At 52.3% G+C, this 16,901-nt stretch overlaps 1 protein-coding gene, 1 long non-coding RNA gene and 1 other non-coding gene across 11 annotated transcripts in view; 2 read left to right on the top strand and 1 right to left on the bottom strand.

The window, feature by feature from the left end:
- The first annotated feature begins 250 nt into the window (after nt 1-250).
- Nucleotides 251-7,856, top strand: LOC110151897 (uncharacterized). The gene is made up of 3 exons (XR_002318200.2): nt 251-623; nt 1,080-1,194; nt 7,221-7,856. It is a non-coding gene; the product is annotated as an uncharacterized lncRNA (long non-coding RNA).
- A 620-nt stretch (nt 7,857-8,476) lies between these two features.
- CORO7 (coronin 7) overlaps nt 8,477-16,901 on the top strand; it is a 65,572-nt gene continuing 57,147 nt past the window's right edge. For 5 of the 9 annotated variants that reach the window (XR_011485370.1, XR_011485369.1, XM_070460689.1 and 2 more), the window contains exons 1-5: nt 10,109-10,246; nt 10,973-11,069; nt 11,886-11,960; nt 15,564-15,634; nt 15,980-16,163. Coding sequence is in view for 7 of the 9 variants with exons in the window: in XM_070460689.1 (XP_070316790.1) it covers nt 10,124-10,246; nt 10,973-11,069; nt 11,886-11,960; nt 15,564-15,634; nt 15,980-16,163 (550 nt within the window). In the remaining 2 variants the exon portion in view is untranslated. Of the gene's footprint in view, nt 8,661-10,108; nt 10,247-10,972; nt 11,070-11,885; nt 11,961-12,018; nt 13,470-15,563; nt 15,635-15,979; nt 16,164-16,901 lie in introns of those variants that run through there. The other 4 variants (XM_070460690.1, XM_070460692.1, XM_070460691.1 and 1 more) reach the window with 4 other exon arrangements.
- Nucleotides 13,386-13,458, bottom strand: TRNAE-UUC (transfer RNA glutamic acid (anticodon UUC)). Its single transcript has one exon. It is a non-coding gene; the product is annotated as a tRNA-Glu (tRNA).

Raw genomic sequence — 16,901 nt, 5'->3', positions numbered from 1 at the left:
AGTGCGCTTTCTCGGTCGCCGACGCCGAAAAGGTATTTACTCTAAAAAGTGCTAATTGGTAACTTGGCTTGAGAAGACCCTCCATTCTGTGCTGAACGATCAATACTGCACCTTATCTATGTAAAGACGTGATTGAATGTAGCCAAATATAACGGGTCTGAGGGGCCTGGGCGGCGGCGGACTACAAATCCCGGCGTGCCATGCGGCCGTGTATCCCGTAGATCCCAGCATGCCTTGCGGCTCCCTTTCTCGTGACCCTGAGCCTCAGGTCTTCTTGCTGAGGCTTACTGACTGGTGTGCGCAAGCGGTTCCCTTCGTTAACCTATTCCCAGAGCCGGGCTTCATGCTTACTCTTCTCTGGCTGATTCACCACGTAAAGGACTTGGATCGCTCGGCTCTTTCCTAAGCGTATTTGTCTTCTCCAAACCTGTAGTGAACTTGCCGGTCGCTGACTGTGAGCCGAGCTAGCCAAAAACGAGTTTAATAAACATTGTGGGTGTCACGCGCGTTCTAGAACGTCGAGGATACAGTGATGATTGACACGCCATCCGTGCTTTGGAGGAGCACACAGTGAGGCGAGAGGCATCTTAGCCACTGAGATAACGTGGTCAGTGCTATTGAAGGTATAAAGAGTGTTACAGGCCCACAGGCGAGGGAGTTTCCCCGACAGGTTGGGGGTATTTCGGTGTCAGGGAAGGCATGTAAGAGGCAACGTTTGAGTTGGACGTTGGTGAAAACTGCGCCAGGTTGGAGGGGAGGGGAAGAGTTTTCTAAGTAGCAAGAACTTCAAAAGCAGATGCGAAAGTACTTGCCCTGTACGCGCTAGCTAAACATGGGATATATGACTGGAGATGAGTCTAGAAAGAAGAACCTGGTCTGGTTAGTCCTGCAGAGGGGTTTCCACTTTCACACTCCCACCACCACCACCCCTAACAATAGAAAGGGAACCTGAGGGCTCCTGGATGGATTTAAGGTGATGTGTGCTCCTTGCTTCTCCCCCATTACACATGACATTTTTGTGTATGTGGTTATTAATCTGGGGAAATATACATAGCTTTCATCAGTCAAATCCTCCACAGGCTCTAAGATTGAAAGAAGGTTAAAAACCACTGGTCCAGTGAAGAACAGTTAAGAAGCTGCTGTAAACTGTAAGGAATACTCGAGAGTTTGGGCCAGGGAATTCAGAGAACTGAGGTGAGCAAGGAATGTTATAGAGAAACAGGAAAAGATTGACATGGGAGGGGAAGTGGGTATAAGTTTGTTTGATATATTCAACAAATATTTAAATGTCTCCAGCATGGTGCTTTGGGGCTTCCCTGGTGGCCCAGACAGTAAAGAATCCGTCTGCAATTCGGGAGACCTGGGTTCAATCCCTTTGTTGGGAAGATCCCCCCGAGAAGGGTGTGGCAACCTATTCTAGTATTCTTGCCTGTAGAATTCTCATGGCCAGAGAAGCCTGGCAGGCTACAGTCCTTGGGTTTGCAGAGTCGGACATGACTGAGCAACTCAGCACAGCACAGCATAGTGCTTTAAGAGTATGGGCTCTGGAGTCAGACTGCCTGGGGCTGTATCCCAGCTCTGCCAGATAAAGTTAACAGCTGCGTGTCCTTCGACGACTTCCTTTACCTCTGTGTGCCTGTTTCCGTTCTCTCAAATGGGGAATAGTAGTACCAGGGTGTAGTAATACTTCAAGGGATCATCTGAGGAGAGAGTGAGATCATCCACGTAAAGCCTTCATACTGTACTCAGCACGTGGTAAGTGATCAGTGTGTGCTCAGGCTTTGTGCTAACCACTGGAACACCGGAGAGAACGCTGACAGGTACTTGCCCACAGGATCCCAAAGCCTATGGGGAGGTGGGAGGGTGCTGGTTGAGAGAAGTACAGCTTTCAGGAATGAAAGTTGAGAACAAAAGCCAAAGAGATTTTCATTTACCACCTCAGAGTGAGTTAGGAATGAGGGCTCACTAGTATGAAAACTTTGTCAGCCTTGTAACGCTCATTTTTTGATATTTTAGTCTCCCTCTTCTATCTGTTTCCCCATAGTGATTAACAGCAAAGATCCTCCATACAGAAAGTGGGTATGTATTCTTATTTTAGCAGGTAATAGGAAGGCCATTTGTCAGGGAGCCTATATCTCCTCTTATGAAGCAGAGAGCCCCAGGGTAGTGGAGTAGATGAGGGTGGATACTAAAGGAGGAAGGAAAGGCCCTGAACAGAACACAGAAAGCCTCTGGCAAGATTCCCTGGTGAGGGGACTTCCCTGTGATCCAGTGGTTAAGAATTCACCTTCCAATGCAGGGGACATGGGTTCAATCCCTGGTCAGGAACTAAGATCCCAGATGCCACAGGGCAATTATACCTGCATGTGTCAACTAGGGGCAACTATACCCGCATGCCTCAACTAGAGACACAGCCAAAAAAAAAGACTCCCTGGAGAGAGGAGTAGCCTAGGCCTGCTCCTGGTTTCTCTCACTGCTAATCACCGTAGAAAAACAGGAGATGATACAATTACTAAATGTGAGTATGGTACAAAGCGTGGGAAATCTCCACAGATGTGGTCCTTGGTTTGTACTTCCTGAATCAGCCTCAGCTGATGGTTGTTTGGAGACAATGAATATGCTTTTTTTATGTTCTTTAAGCAGTGGTCATTCCAAACTAAAAATCCTGGGAAAGGAGCGGTTTGGGGGGAAAAGATAATGAAGTTTGTTTTTTTTTTTTTCTTTTGGCTGCGCTGGGTCTTCACTGCAGTGGTTGGGTTTTCTTGTTGCGGAGCACAGGCATTAGGTGTGTGAGCTCAGTGGTTTCAGCTTGCTGGCTCTAGGGTGCGCAGGCTTCAGTAGTTGAAGCACAAGGGCTTGTTAGCTGTGGCTCTCGGGCCCTGGAGCATACAGGCTTCAGTAGTTGTGGCGCACTGGCTTAGTTGCTCCGCAGCAGGTGGAATCATCCCGGACCAGGGATCGAACCCATGTCTCCTGCATTTACAGGCAGGTTCCCATCCACTGTGCCACCAGGGAAATCTGATAATGAATTATTTTTATTTGGATGTAACAACCTTGAGACATCTATGGGACCAATTTCAGGCAGTCTCTTTTCGGTTCACAAAGAACTTCTCATGTTTTCTCTCTTGATACAGTCACAGCCCTCTAGGTTAAGTAGGGCAGAGGCTAGCCGCATTTTTATGAATGGACCCTCTCCCCAGCCTCCCACAAAACACCACCAAACTAAGCCCTGAAAAGTGGAAAAACTTGTCCAACGTCACACAGCTTGTGAGTCAGTGAACCAAGATCTTCTAACAGCCAAACCAGAACTCTTTCCTTTAAACCATGTGCCTTCATAGATTATGATCAATAGTTCCCAGTTATACAGCTCTGGATGGCTTACAGAGCACTTCCTCATGCAGAGTTTCATTTGATTTTCACAACGAAAGGAAGCAGGGGTAATATTTACTACCACCCTCACCTACAGACTATTTCACTGCCATCCAGGTCTTTCAGCTGTGATGAAACGCAAACAGATCCTCCCCAGGCTTGTGATTAAAAAACTGGGATGAACACACAGGATACATCTACCCACACTGTCAGGCAGAATATGTCCTGGGTCTGCTTCCTCCACCACCTTCCCCCAACTCCCGCTGCCCCCTTCTCCAGTCTAAAGCTAAAAACTTGAGCTTTAAGGAGAAACAAACGTTTTGCAAGAGGCAGACAAGTTGCACAAGCCTCTCCCTGTCTTCACTTCTCATTTTACTATTCCACTGGGCCCTCTCGGCTCCCCTGAGGTGAGGAGGTCTGTGAGCGCTAGCAGGGAATTGAAGTATGGTCCACCGGGACATGCCGGATTGAAGGCCAAGGGAGACCAGAGGGTCTACCCCATGATTTCCAGTGGACACCGGCCACCTGAGGTGCAAGGGACCTCCCAAGTCCTTGGCTCTGTGATGGGGTGATGGTCCTTCTCCACTGTGAGTGAGGATCCCTTCCAGGGAGGGCAGACGGGCCTAAGCCTTCAAGGGCAACACAGCCAGCTCACCATTTCTCTAGTTGTAGTGTTTTCTTTCCTCCCCAAGGGTGTGTGTGTGTGTGTTAGTTGTTCTGTTGTGTCTGACTTTGTGACCCTGTGGACTGTAGCCCGCCAGGTTCCTCTGTCCATAAGGATTCTCCAGGCAAGCATACTGGAATGGGGTGCCAGTCCCTTCTCCAGGGTATCTTCCGGACCCAGAAATTGAACCTGGGTCTCCTGCATTGTGGGCAGATTCTTTAACCATCTAAGCTACCAGGGAAGCCCAAGAGAGTGTGGGGCAATTGCGAGGAACTGTGGAGTGTCAGGCCCAGATGTTTCCAGGCCTGACCTCTGCAATGGGTGCAGTCCCCTGCAGCAGGAGATGAACTGTGTCCTTGCCTGGCTCACCCAGGTATTTCCAATGGGACTTTCATGTTAATGATCTCCTTAAAGGCCCTTTAAACCACAAGTGACTCCAGCTCCCAGCTGAATACCCTTCTGCCCAAACTAGGCTTAAACTTCAGCAGTGTTTTACAAACCTGAGAAATGAACTTTTTACAAAAAAAATATTTAATTTGTCTGTGTGGGGTCTTAGCTGCAGCACCAGGGATCTTCTTCATGTCATGTGGCTTGTTTTGTTGTGGCTTATGGACTCTCTAGTTGTGACCTTTGGGCTTAGTTGTCCCGTGGTATGTGGGATCTTTGTTCCTCAACCAGGGATTGATCCCATGTCCCCCTGCATTGCAAGGTGAATTTTTTTTTTTTTTGCAAGGTGAATTTTTATTTATCATTTTCTTTTAATTATAGGGGCGTGGTTCCCTATGCTGTGTAGCCCGCCATACTTCTCTGTCAATGGAACTCTCCAGGCAAGAATACTGGAGTGGGTTGCCATTCCCTTCTCCAGGAGATCTTCTCAACCAAGAGATTGAACCTGGGTCTCTGCATTGTGGGCAGATTCTTTATGGTCCAAGCCACCAGGGAAGCCCTGCAAGGTGGATTTTTAACCATTGGACCACCAGGGAAGTCTCTGAAAGGAACTCTTAAATGGAAAAAAAAGGGGGGGGGAATCACAGATGCTGAAAATAAAACTCTGGATCCCCCAGAGATTAGCAGACTCCAAAGTGCAAAACATCACCTTAGAAAATGACAGACTTTTCTATGGAAATGTCCTTTAGTTGTGAATTATCACCACAAAAGTTAAGTGTGTGTTTCTATTAAAATATTCGGGGACTTCCCTGGTGGTCCAGCGGTTAAGACTCTGGGCTTCCCTTGCAGGGGGCATGGTTTCGATCCCTGGTCATGGAACTAAGATTCCCTCATGCTGCATGGTGTGGACAAAAATAGATATACATAACTTGCAAAAAATCAGAACAAATCACTAGATGTAGTAAGACTCCTGAACCCCAAGACTACATGGGTGCACCTCCATAAACAACAAAATAACAACACAGGCTGCAGTCATGTTTTCCTCCACTTTTGAAATGTATTTTGTAGCTTAATAATTCTTTTCCTCTGTTGACATAACTACACATGCCTTTCTATGTCAGCTCCTGAAATGCACATGGCAGGGCTTATGCATAAAAAAAATGTTTTCAATGTATATTTTAATAAATAGTCATTTCAGAGGCAGATAACTAGATCTAAATAATTTGCTGTTGGCACTGATTCTGGCCTCATCCCTCCCTTTCTTACAAAAATTCTACTTTACGGAAACCACTGACCTTGCTGAAGATTAAGGGAACACCGTGTCAGAAACTTCTTTTCTTTAGCATCATAGTATAAAGTAAAGATGCCTCCTAAGGCTCTTTAATGCTTGTGTGTGTGTGTGTGTGTGTTTGATTTCTTTTTGCTTGTCTCTTTTCTTTCCACTGATGTCTCTTCCTGTGGTTACACGAAGCACTTCTGATTTTTCTAGAATGAGGACTTCACTACAACTGGAGTGCCAAATTCTTGTTCATTATTAATTACTCTTGGAAATAGGACCTGTGAAATCAACATCTTCTTGTCATGCACCTAGCTAACCAGACATCCTCCCTTTGTTGAAATTTGATCCATATTTTGATAGACTGCCTTTGAGGGTGGAGAGGTGTCTTCCAGTGTCCTTTTAAGCAAACAGAGAGGTTGGGATTCTAGGAGTGCAGAGACAAAGCTAGTAATTCTTTGTAATTCTACAAAGCTAGTAATTCTAGCCCGCCTGGGGGGCTAGAAAGAATCATGCAGGCTGTCAGTTGAATTTTGCAATCCATGAAGAAATTTAATCTGCTCAAGTCTGCAGCAGTCTTCGAGTTCTGAACTCTCTACTAGAATCACTCTCTCCAGCCAGAATGGACCTGGCTACATATGGGATGGTCCCTCTGGTCCCTCTCTGTCCCTCTGGTCCCTCTGATGTCCCTCTCCCCTGCCGTGGCACTCAAGTTGGTCACTATGGCAATCGAAAAGTTGACATTCTTATAGTTTTCTTCCACCAGCCCCTAGTTTGTAGCAAGAGTTACATGACCCAGCACAGCTAGAGTCAGAACTTTAACCCCCAGAGGTAACAAATGGTAACAAATGAACTTTAACCCCCCAGAGGTTGTTTAGTCACTCAGCTGTGTCTGACTCTTTGCCACCCCATGGACTGCAGCATGCCAAGTTTCCCTGTCCTTCACTATCTCCTGGAGTTGCTCAAACTCATGTCCATTGAGTCGGTGATGCCATCCAACCATCTCATCCTCTGTTGCCCTCTTCTCCTCCCGTCCTCAGTCTTACCCACCATCAGGGTCTTTTCCAATGAGTCAGTTCTTTGCATCAGGTGGCCAAAGTATTGGAGTGTCAGCTTCAGCATCATTCCTTCCAATGAATATTCAGGATTGATTTCCTTTAGGACTGACTGGTTAGATCTCCTTGCTGTCCAATGGGCTCTCAAGAGTCTTCCCTACCACCACAGTTTGAAAGCATCAGATGGACATTCCATGGGCTAAATTTGGTCTACAGATATGGGGACCTTACACCAAATGATATAAGCCAGTCACAGAAGGATAAATGGTGTATTATTCACTTAGATTTGGTATCTAAAGTAGTCAAATTCATAGAAACAGGAAGCAGAATGATGGTTACTAGGGGTTGGGGGGAAGGGGAAATGGGGAGCTGTTGTCTAATGGCTATAGTTCCAGTGTTGCATGAAAAAGTTGAACACTCCTGAACTGTATAGGTAAAAATGTTAAATTTTATTTTTTTTTTGCCACAGTTTTTTATAAAAAGCACAAGCGATGTCTGCAATAATTGAACACCACAACTAACCAACTCAGGATTGCACTAATGGTGCCTTTTGCAAAGCTGCTGGAATTCCAGTGTCTGAAGAGTATGTCGTGGGAAAGCTGCACTTCAGTGGCTGCCAGCCTGCTCAAAATTCAAAATCCCAGCTCAGTCAACTTACCTGACAATCTATGGAGATCAAAGTTCCCTCATAACTTAGTAATGGCCTTTGAGTGGTCACAGTTTACCTGTGAGAACTGAAAAAAAGAACTTGCATTTTAGGGATCCATGCGTGCTCCTCGCCAGGCCGAGCTTTCAGAATGACCTCCTAGGCAGTCAGCGTCAGTTGAAGCTGCTGTCTGCAGCCGGCTGCGGGAAGCGAGTTTTCACAGGAGCTGGCCGCTGCGACTGATCATTCGTCTTCCTCAGATCAAAGTCCCCTTTCTAGACACGCTTGAGCAGGTGTTCTGTCTGGTATCAAGCAGAAAGCCTATTCTGGAATCACAGAGTCAATTTTCAAAGCGAAGAGAAAGGCTTGTGGAATGAATGGCCCCGGGTTTGTTCCGTAACTAAACAAGAAGCGCTGGTTGGGCAAACTGGCCATTCAAGGGATTCTCCATAGCCCTTATCTACTGCCGTTTCAGCTTATCTGTAATTGATTGATTGCCTACCGGGAGTCTTGGCCCACAGCGCCCAAGGCCTGCGGCCAAGACTTGCCCTTATAAGGGACGCTGAAGGCTCCATTCCCCCCTCCTACGGAGCCCACCTGACCTAAGCAGGGTGGGTGAGAAGCGAAGCCTTTAGAGTAGGTCCCACCGGCAGGGATTTGCTTCAGATCCGGGCTCTCCTCCGCTGCCATTCATTATCCCTGTGACCCGGTGCCAGCGGCGCCTGAGAGCGTTCCCCCTTGTCTCCGAAATGGAGCTAGTTCATTTTTGCTTTCCCTCCTCCCGGAGAAGGGCGTGCCCCGAACCCTGGAAAGCCTCCCGGGGCCAAACCCTGCCCACAAAAATCGCAGCCGTGGTCCAGGGTCTTGCACGCCCAACCCTGCCGGGGGCGGACAGCTCGCCGCACGTGACCTCGCGGCCCGCGACTCCAATCCTCCGGCATTGGGGCGTGGCCTCGAGGGGCGGTCGAGCGGCGATTGGCCGGGAGGTGGGGCCTGCGGCGTGCGCGCTGAGGGAGAGGGAGATGGGGGTGTGGCCCGACAGGCCGGAGATGGCTGCGATTGGCTTGAGGCGCGTAGGGGGCGTGGCCACGGGCGGCAGGCCGCGGGTGGGGCCGGAGGCGGCGGGAGTCCCGGCTGCGAGCCGTGCACCTGAGAGCCGACGCCCGGGTCCGCGAAGCTGTACTCGCAGCTGTCCCCGCCGCCATGAACCGCTTCAAGGTGTCCAAGTTCCGGCACACGGAGGCTCGGCCGTCCCGCCGCGAGGTAAACCCGGCTTCCGTCGCCCCTTGCCCGGCGGCCACCCTTCCCCCGCCCCTGGCCCCGCGCGGGGACCCTCCCGAGCCCGCCTGCCCCGGGGGCGCCACCTTCAGGCCCGGGTCAGGCGTCCAGGCCGCCCTGTGGCCGAGCGGCGGTCAGAGCCTGGCGCTCCTGGGACACTCTCTGGGCTCTCGTTGAGCACCGAGGTCCTGCCTCGCAACGGGACCCCCGAGGCGGCGCCGCCCGCCTGGTGGGGCCGAGGCCTGAGGCCTACGAGGCTGCCTGCCTTCCTGGCTTCCGGTTGGCCTAGGAGCCACAGCTCTTCCTCCCCGTCTCTTCGATCGCCCCTGCCCGGGGCTGGGGTGCGAGAGAGATGCCCCTCTGTCCTGGCTTGGCGAGTCCGGGTGTGTCACTGGAGAGGGGGAGCTCCTCGACCAGAGAGGCGCCCCTCCCTTGGGTTTCCGCCGGCGCTTCCTCTCGCGGCTGGCTTGAGTTCTTCCCCTACTCAGGGTGATGCTGCCAAAGCCTGGGTGGGGCGTGGGAAGCCGAAGCAGGTGGAGGCGAGAGAAAGAGCTGAACCAGGTGGCGGGGGAGTCCCCTCGGCCCCCCGGAAAGGCAGCAGGCCTGATGAGGGGTGTGCTTCAGAGTCATGCCAGCCCGGGTCTGCAGTGAAACATTATTTGGAAGGCCTGGGAGTGTCTTGAAGAGGAGAAACTGACCTCTGGTGACTCCATCAGAGGCCATCTCCCATCAGGACAGCCTGAAGCAGAAGCCTGCTTCTGATCCTCTGGACAGTGTTTCCTGGGCATGTCCCACGTGCATGTCCAGCTGCTGGAACCACAGTGGTGAACACAACAGCAATTTCCTCCCTCTCTGGTGTTTACAGGCTCAGGAGAGAGACAGCAAGCATGCAGGCAGGCAAGGGCAATGCAAGTTTTAATAAGTGCACTGGGGAGCACACACGGTGGCGCTGGGATTAAGATGGAGACAGACCTAGAGGTGGAATTAATCACAGTAGGGTAGTCCAGGACGTCAGCTGGGAGGAGGTGACATTTAAGCTAAGGCAGGAAGGGTGAGAAGCAGCTGGGCATTCGGGAAGAGTCGGGTTTGAAGGAGCCTGGTGGAGGAAGGAAAGTGGGGCAGGGTGGTTAGAGGGCAGTGAGAGGGAAGCATGATGTCAGATTAGTTCAGAGTGGGCCTGCAGAGCCCGAGAGCCCCAGGAAGAAGCTGGATTTTCTTCTGAGTGCAGTGGGTAGCCATCGAAGGGTTGAGGGGTGGTGGCAGAGAGGTTCTCACGTTTGCATTTAAGACCGTCACTCAGTGTAGTCAGTACTGCTTGGAGAGGTCTAGAGTGGACTTGAGGGGCTCAAGTGGACTTGTTCCTGGTGGACCTCAGTCCAGCAAGGCGAGCAGACAGGTGTGGAAGTAGAGATAGCAGAGAGAGCTTAACACTGTTTAAGGTTAGGGAGATGGGAGGACAGGTGTTGTGTTCTCTTTGTCAAAACTATTGTATTTCCTGTCACTGTATTTGTACAGTAAACACGAGTCCGGAGGGAAGAATAATACTGGATGATAACATTCTACCCCAGCAGGTGAACACTGAAATAGAAACTAGCGTGCTGGGGGTGGTTTCCGGGATGTTCTCAGCGGGTGGGCTGGGACATGCGGGTGCTCGACAATTGTCAGGGATGCTGTGAGGTGCTGATACAGGAAACATTGGGACCTCGCCGAGCTCAGTCTTAGAAAAAGAGTTGCTCTGCTCTTCTGCTGGGGGTGTTAACATCATTGTCTATTCGTGGGGGTGCGTCGTTCACCTGACTATAGGACTTTGTGGAAAGGCCTTGACTGTCCCCTTTCTGAGCTTGTTGTATTTTCCCCCTCCGGGGCTCGGAGGAGACGCATACTTGGTTGAGGAAGTTGAGTCTGTCTGTCTTAGACGCTCACTTCTCCTTTCTCTGCTTCTCTCTCCCTTTTAACATCAGTCCCCACCCCCAACCAACACACACCCAGCCCAGTTAGCCCCTTGACTTCGTTCAGCCTGAGCTTCCTTCAGACATTTTCCTGCCCCTTATTAGAGAACTTATTTAATACTTTAATTCAATATTAATTGACTCCCTTATGACAGGTTGTTATTTCAAGGACATTTTTTGTATTTTCTAAGGGACTGTGCGTGGGGACAGGGTTTGATTCAAAGGCCTGCATCTCTAATGGTGCAGCCTTAAAGTAGAGTCTCTCTCCAGTATGCCCTACTCCCTGCTTTAGGCAGAGCCCTAGACAACCCTTTTTTTTTTTTTTTTTTTTTGGTTCTCTATTTTCAGGCCTGGATCAGTGATATTCGAGCAGGCACTGCCCCCTCATGTGGGAACCATATCAAAGCCAGCTGCAGCTTAATTGCATTCAACTCTGACCGTCCAGGTAGGGAGGTGAACATGGATGTGGAGAGTCAGATGTTGTCACCCTACCAAGGGCAGAAGGACAGGCTCGTTGTAGGCCAGAGGCTTGGCGGGACCTCTCGGGGTTCAGAAGTCAGCACCATGAGGGGCCTTAGACGCCTGCAAAGAGGTCAATGTGCAGTAAGCAGATGGACTTCAATTTGGGCATTTTATAGAACATGTTGTATAAACGTGTTGGCTGTAGTCTTCGAGAGCTTGGCCTGGGGCGGGGGTGGGGGCCTGTTGCTTTTGTTTCCAGCAGTCCCCATGTGCAACCCACTCCTTATGCGGGGCAGCTGGGGTCAGTAGGGGGGTAGAAGCTCCCTGTGTTAGTTGGGGCTCTGAAGGTTGCTAGTGATGACTCAGACCTCAGATTGACTTCAGCAAGAAACAGATAAAACAGTTACCGTTTGGTTTATATAACTAAACTCCAGGGGGTTCAGGCAGAGCTGTATCTCACTGTATCCTGTCCCTCAGTTTTGCTGCCCTTGGGTGATGGCTTCTTTCTCAAGTAGAACTGGGAAGGTGGCAGCTGGTGGCCCCAAGCTGACTACTAAGGCCAAACAGTGCCGTTAAGAGACAATTTGTGTCTTTGCATAGTCGATGTCACGGAAGACTCTTGTGCGGGGCAGGAACTGAACCCGGGCCAACCACTCCATCCGGAAGGATGTGGTGTTACCGTTGGTGGAGGCTTCAGGAAGGTCTGAGGCCAACCTCTTGGGTCTCATGTCCTCTGGGAGCCCTGGGCAGTAGATCCCCCGTTAGGCCTGAAGTCAGAGCCCCTGTGTGTGTTTGACAGGTGTGCTGGGCATCGTGCCTCTGGAAAGCCAGGGAGAGGACAAGAGACAGGTGACTCACCTGGGCTGCCATTCAGGTGAGTGGGGACGGAAACCAGGATGCCTGGAACTCACCCCTCCCGCCCTGGGGCCAGGGATTCCTACTCACCTGGTCCTACACCCCCGTGGTTGGCTGGGCCCCTCCTGCCATCCCCACTGTGGGAAAACTGTTGCTGGTTGAGAACTCCAGCCTGGGCAGAGAGGAGGGAAGCTGGTGCTCCAGGTGGTCAGACTGGAAGGAGGAGGGTATGCACCGGCCCGTGCCAGGCTCCAGGCTGCTGATGGCTCCCTGTCACTGTGGAAGACTCAAGCCCGTGTGATTCTTCGTCCCGTGTGCTTGTCTGGAGCCCAGCAGATCACCTCTCACAGCAGGCATCCTCCCAGCCAGGCAGGCTGCTGAGGGCCCTCCAAGGAGGGGGCTGGTTGGGCTGCGGAGCCAGAGATGGGCCCTCACAAAGAGAGCTTTTGTCCACCCCTGCAGCTGCTTCTGGGGGCGCCCAGCAGTCCGCCTGGCAGCCTGCCCGCGTTGAGGGAACAGTTTGGTCTTCTCAGGCTGCAGCAGCGCCTCTTCTTTTCCCGTCCAGCTGCGGTGGCGACGGGCCCAGACCCTCTGGCCTGTGTTCCTGGCCGCCTTTTGGGCGGCCTAGGGTGAGAGAAGGGCGCTGATCCTTCATCCCCAGTCTGGGTGTGCAGCTCAGCGTCTCGGTCCTGATGCAGAGGGTGGTGGTTAATAAGATGACGGTAGTGAAGAATGATGGAGCTTTCCTGGGCGCTCAGCGCTGCCTTCGTTTTCTTACCCCATCCTTGCTTAAAACTTAAAACAACTTTGTCAAGGTATCGTTTACATACTTATAAACATTGCTTGTTTTATATGAAGAATTCGATGCCTTTTGTTAAATTTACAGGGTCGGGTATCCCACCATTACCATTCAGTTTTAGAACATTTCCGTTATCCTGAAAAGACCCCTCATGCCCCTTCGCAGTTAATGTGTTTGCCTCGGGCGCTGAAGGCTCAAGCATTCATGGATCTTTCTGCCTCTGCAGCAGGGGCTGTGAGCTACTGTGTGGCCAGAACTGGCCTGCTGCCTGTCTTTGTAAATAGTTTTATTGGAACACGGCCACGCCTCTTCATTGACTTACGGTCTGTGGCTGCTTTTCCCAACAACTGCAGAGTTAAGGAGACGGGTACCGTATGTCCCTCGAAGCCTGAAATGTTTTCTGTCCCAGCCTTCAGAAAACGTTGGTTGATTTCTGCTCTATGGACTGGCCTTCTCTGGATGTTTCACATAAATGGATTCATGTTATATGTATCCTTTCAAATCTGGTCTGTTTCATTCGGCATAATATTTTTGCGATCCATCTAACGTAGCCCGTAGACGAATTCTGTTTTCTCATACCTTTCTGAAGTAGGTTTCTGTTTTTATTTTTTATCTGACTGTGCCATACAGCTTGCAGAATCTTAGTTCCCCGACCAGGGATTGAACCTGGGACCACGGCAGTGAAAACACCAGGTCCTAACCACTGGACCACCAGGGAATTCTCAAGAAGTAGGTTTTTAAATAACTGATTTTTCAGCTAAGAAAACCAAGGCTCAAAGGGATTATTAGGAACTTAGCAATGTTGGCATTGCTGCTGGCAGAGCCATAGTCGGAACCCAGGTATTTTAGGCACAGTGCTGTTGGCTTTGTAATTCTTCACAAGGAAGTGGCTCCAAGTTGGAGCTGCATGCAGGGTGGTTAGACCCCTGTTACTGGCAGCTGGACTGGGCTTTGTGGTGGATCATAGCCTCTCTGTGGCTGCAGCTGTCCGGCACCTCTCCCCAAGGGAGCAGCCTTGCCCGGAAACTGGTCCTGGGGGCGCTTCACTCTAGCTCCTCAGAACCTACCCTTGGGGCACCAGGCACTCCTCTCCCCTTTGGGTGCTGGTGGAGGGTGGGGGGTCTGCAGTGACGGGTTTTGGCTGCTGCTCTGACTTCGGGGTGCACCTGGGGCACCTTCTGCCTCTCAGCTCTTGGGTGGCCCTTTGGTCTGGGGAGCAGAAGGTTGGGCAGCATCTGGAGACCGTTTCTGCAGGACTGGGCTGGAGGGCGGTGACTGGTGGCCTGCTCTGATGTGGGAAAGGCTGCGAGCTGTTGTGCTGAGGATGTAGGTTCTGAATCTGGGCTGACTGCCCGACCCTCAGCCTGGCCCCTTTTTAGCTGTGCAGCTCTGGGCAAGTGACTTAACCTCTCTGTCCTCGTATTCTCATCCTCCACTTGGGGATGAGGCCATAGTGCCATCCTGAGGGTCGTTGTGAGGAGTTGGTGAGATGACCCTTCAGGCCACAGTCTTTCCAGCACTGCTGGGTACCCAGATTGGCCGCTGCTCGTTCCCTTGGGGAGGCCAGAGTCTGCACCCAGCCCGGGCCCTGCCCTGTCCTGTCAGGAGCCCTCAGGATTGGGTGCAGGGTTCTGTGGTCAGGAGTCCAGGTTGGGGTTGTCCCAGGAGTGCCTCTGCCAGTCCACCCCGTCTCTCCCTTGTCTTACGGGTCCTCTGGCCTGGGAGGACAGTGTGTTTGCTCGGCCCTGCCAGGGAGGCTGGCAGGAAGGTGGTCACGGTGCTCCTTGCTTTGGTGACTCAGGCCTGGCTGTCCTGCTCACATCCCAACCAGCTGTACACCCAAGTCTCTGCCTGGCTGAAGCCCCCAGTCTCACCTCCCTTCTGGGCTCTGGCTCACTCCGTGCGCCCCATTCCTCCTCCTGGTTCCCCCAGAGCTGAGTAGTTCAAGTTCTTCAGTTGCAAGGATCTGAGACCAACTCCAGCTCTCATAAGCCACAGAGGGGTTTATTGGGAGACTCTTGGGGAACTTCCAGAACTGAAGAAGCAACTGGACACACAGACCTTCGGAGGGTCCTGCCCAGAGCTGACCGCCGCCTCCCGGCTGGCTGCTGTCCACCCAGGCCAGTCCCTAAGGTGCCCTGTCACTCGGCCTCCTGCTCCCGGTCTCATTCCCTTCAGAGAGAAGCTGGCGCCTGGGCTTGGGGCGGGTGCGCTCCTGCAGGTGGGCCAGCCCTGGCTTGTCAGGGGGCAGAGAACTCCTAGGTCGGCAGTGTCACCCCTGTCCCCTGCCTGCCTGGTGCCCTGACCCATGCCACCCTCAGTGTTCTCCGGGGCCCGCTGTGCCCCCTCCAGGAAGCCCCCCTCCATGCTCAGCCCTGCTCTTGCTGCATTCGCAGAGAAGTGCGTGTCCCTGTGGAGGTGGGGAGGGTCCTTGAGCGCTGAGTGGCCTGTGGTCTGTCCTGTTTGTGATTCACGTGGGGGCTGGTGCTTGTGTCTGTTCACCCAAACTAGGCTCTGGATTTTGGGCGAATGCAGGTACCTGGTGACCTGGGGAGCTTCCTACCCATCCTGCCAGTCTCCCGATGCTGGGCCCTTGGCCACCGGGGGCCAAGTCTGGGCCTGTGTCTGGCAGGTGGGGACCTGCGGTGTTGGCCCACGGTCCCTGAAGGTGCCCTCCCCTTGAGGATTTCCAGACTGCCATCGTGTGGGCAGAGGGTCAGCCAGGAGGCCCTGGGCTGTGGTTCTGGCCTTGGGAGAGGGTACAGTGGGTCAGAACAGGACATTCATCCTCGTCAGGCCATGTCAGCTGTTTCTCTCCCACAGACCTGGTCACGGACTTGGACTTCTCCCCCTTCGATGACTTTCTCCTGGCCACAGCCTCAGCTGACAGGATGGTGAGCGGAGCGGCTGGAAGACCTGTTTGCGGCCTTCTGAGAGCCCAGGGCCCTGCTGGTTCCCCCACATCAGCTCTCGTGCGCCCCCGGGAACTTGCTCTGAGCCAGGGCTGTGACCTGTGCCCTGCTGCTCAGCTTCTGTGGACAGCAGGGCCCGGGTGGTGGGAGGCCTGAGGGGACAGAGCAGAGCAGCTCCCCCCACTCCCACGTCTTCCCCTCGGCCCCTGAGCCCGCCCCCTCCCTTCCCCTGGGTGGGGGCACCCAGGACAAGGCTGGACGGAGGCAGCGGGATGCCCCCCCCGCCCCCCGCCAGCCCTAGGCTCATAGACTCATTATTCTCTGCAGGTGAAACTGTGGCGACTGCCAGCGTCTGGCCAGGCACTGCCCTCGGCGCCTGGGCTGCTGCTGGGCCCCGAGGACGCCCAGGTGGAGGTGCTGCAGTTCCACCCCACCGCCGACGGCGTCCTGCTGAGCGTGGCGGGCAGGGCTGCGAAGGTCTGGGATGCTGCCAAGCAGCAGCCGCTCACAGGTAGGGCCGCTGCGACAGCCCCTCCCCGGGCAGCCCCATCTGGCAGCACTTTATGTCTGTTTGCAATTCTGGCAACGTGAGTTTCAAGACACGTGTCAAGTTTCATATGCATGTGATATATATGTATATGTAGTTACGTGTGTATGTCTGTGTATGTATCTGTGTATTTGTTTACCTGTGCATGTATATATGATACATAATTTTACAAGACTTGTTAGCAAGCACCCTGTCCCTCCCCAGTTTCCATAGACATCTGTTTTCATCTTATTTGGCTGTTTTTTCTGCTTTCTCCTCCATATGTCTAAATAACTTCCTTATACTGTTATTTCTGGAATTGTGTGTCATTTCAGTTTTGAAAGCAGACTATTAATTCCTCCTCTAGGAGATGAGAATTTTGCTGTCTTCACCACTTCCCCCTTCCCCCCACAGTGCTGCTTCTCTCATTTCGCCCGGTGTAGTGTCCTGGTCCATTGGACTGCTACAGCAGAATCCCACAGACTGGGATTATAACTGGGTTGTAAACAACATTTATTTCTCACAGTTTCGGAGTCTGGAGGTCTAAGATCCAGGCACTGGAGAGGACCTGCTTCCTGGTTCGCAGGTGGCCATCTCTTCACATGGAGGCAGGGGTGAGGGAGCTCTCAGGGGTCTCTGATAAGAGCCCCGAGCCCTTTCATGAGTTTGACCTTATTGCCTCCCGGAGGCCCTGCTGCCAGATTCCATCCCAGTGGGAGTTAG

The sequence above is a fragment of the Odocoileus virginianus genome, chromosome 33, assembly GCF_023699985.2.
Source record: "Odocoileus virginianus isolate 20LAN1187 ecotype Illinois chromosome 33, Ovbor_1.2, whole genome shotgun sequence".
NCBI classification, from domain to species: Eukaryota; Metazoa; Chordata; class Mammalia; order Artiodactyla; family Cervidae; genus Odocoileus; species Odocoileus virginianus.
This window is presented reverse-complemented; position numbering and strand designations above follow the sequence as displayed.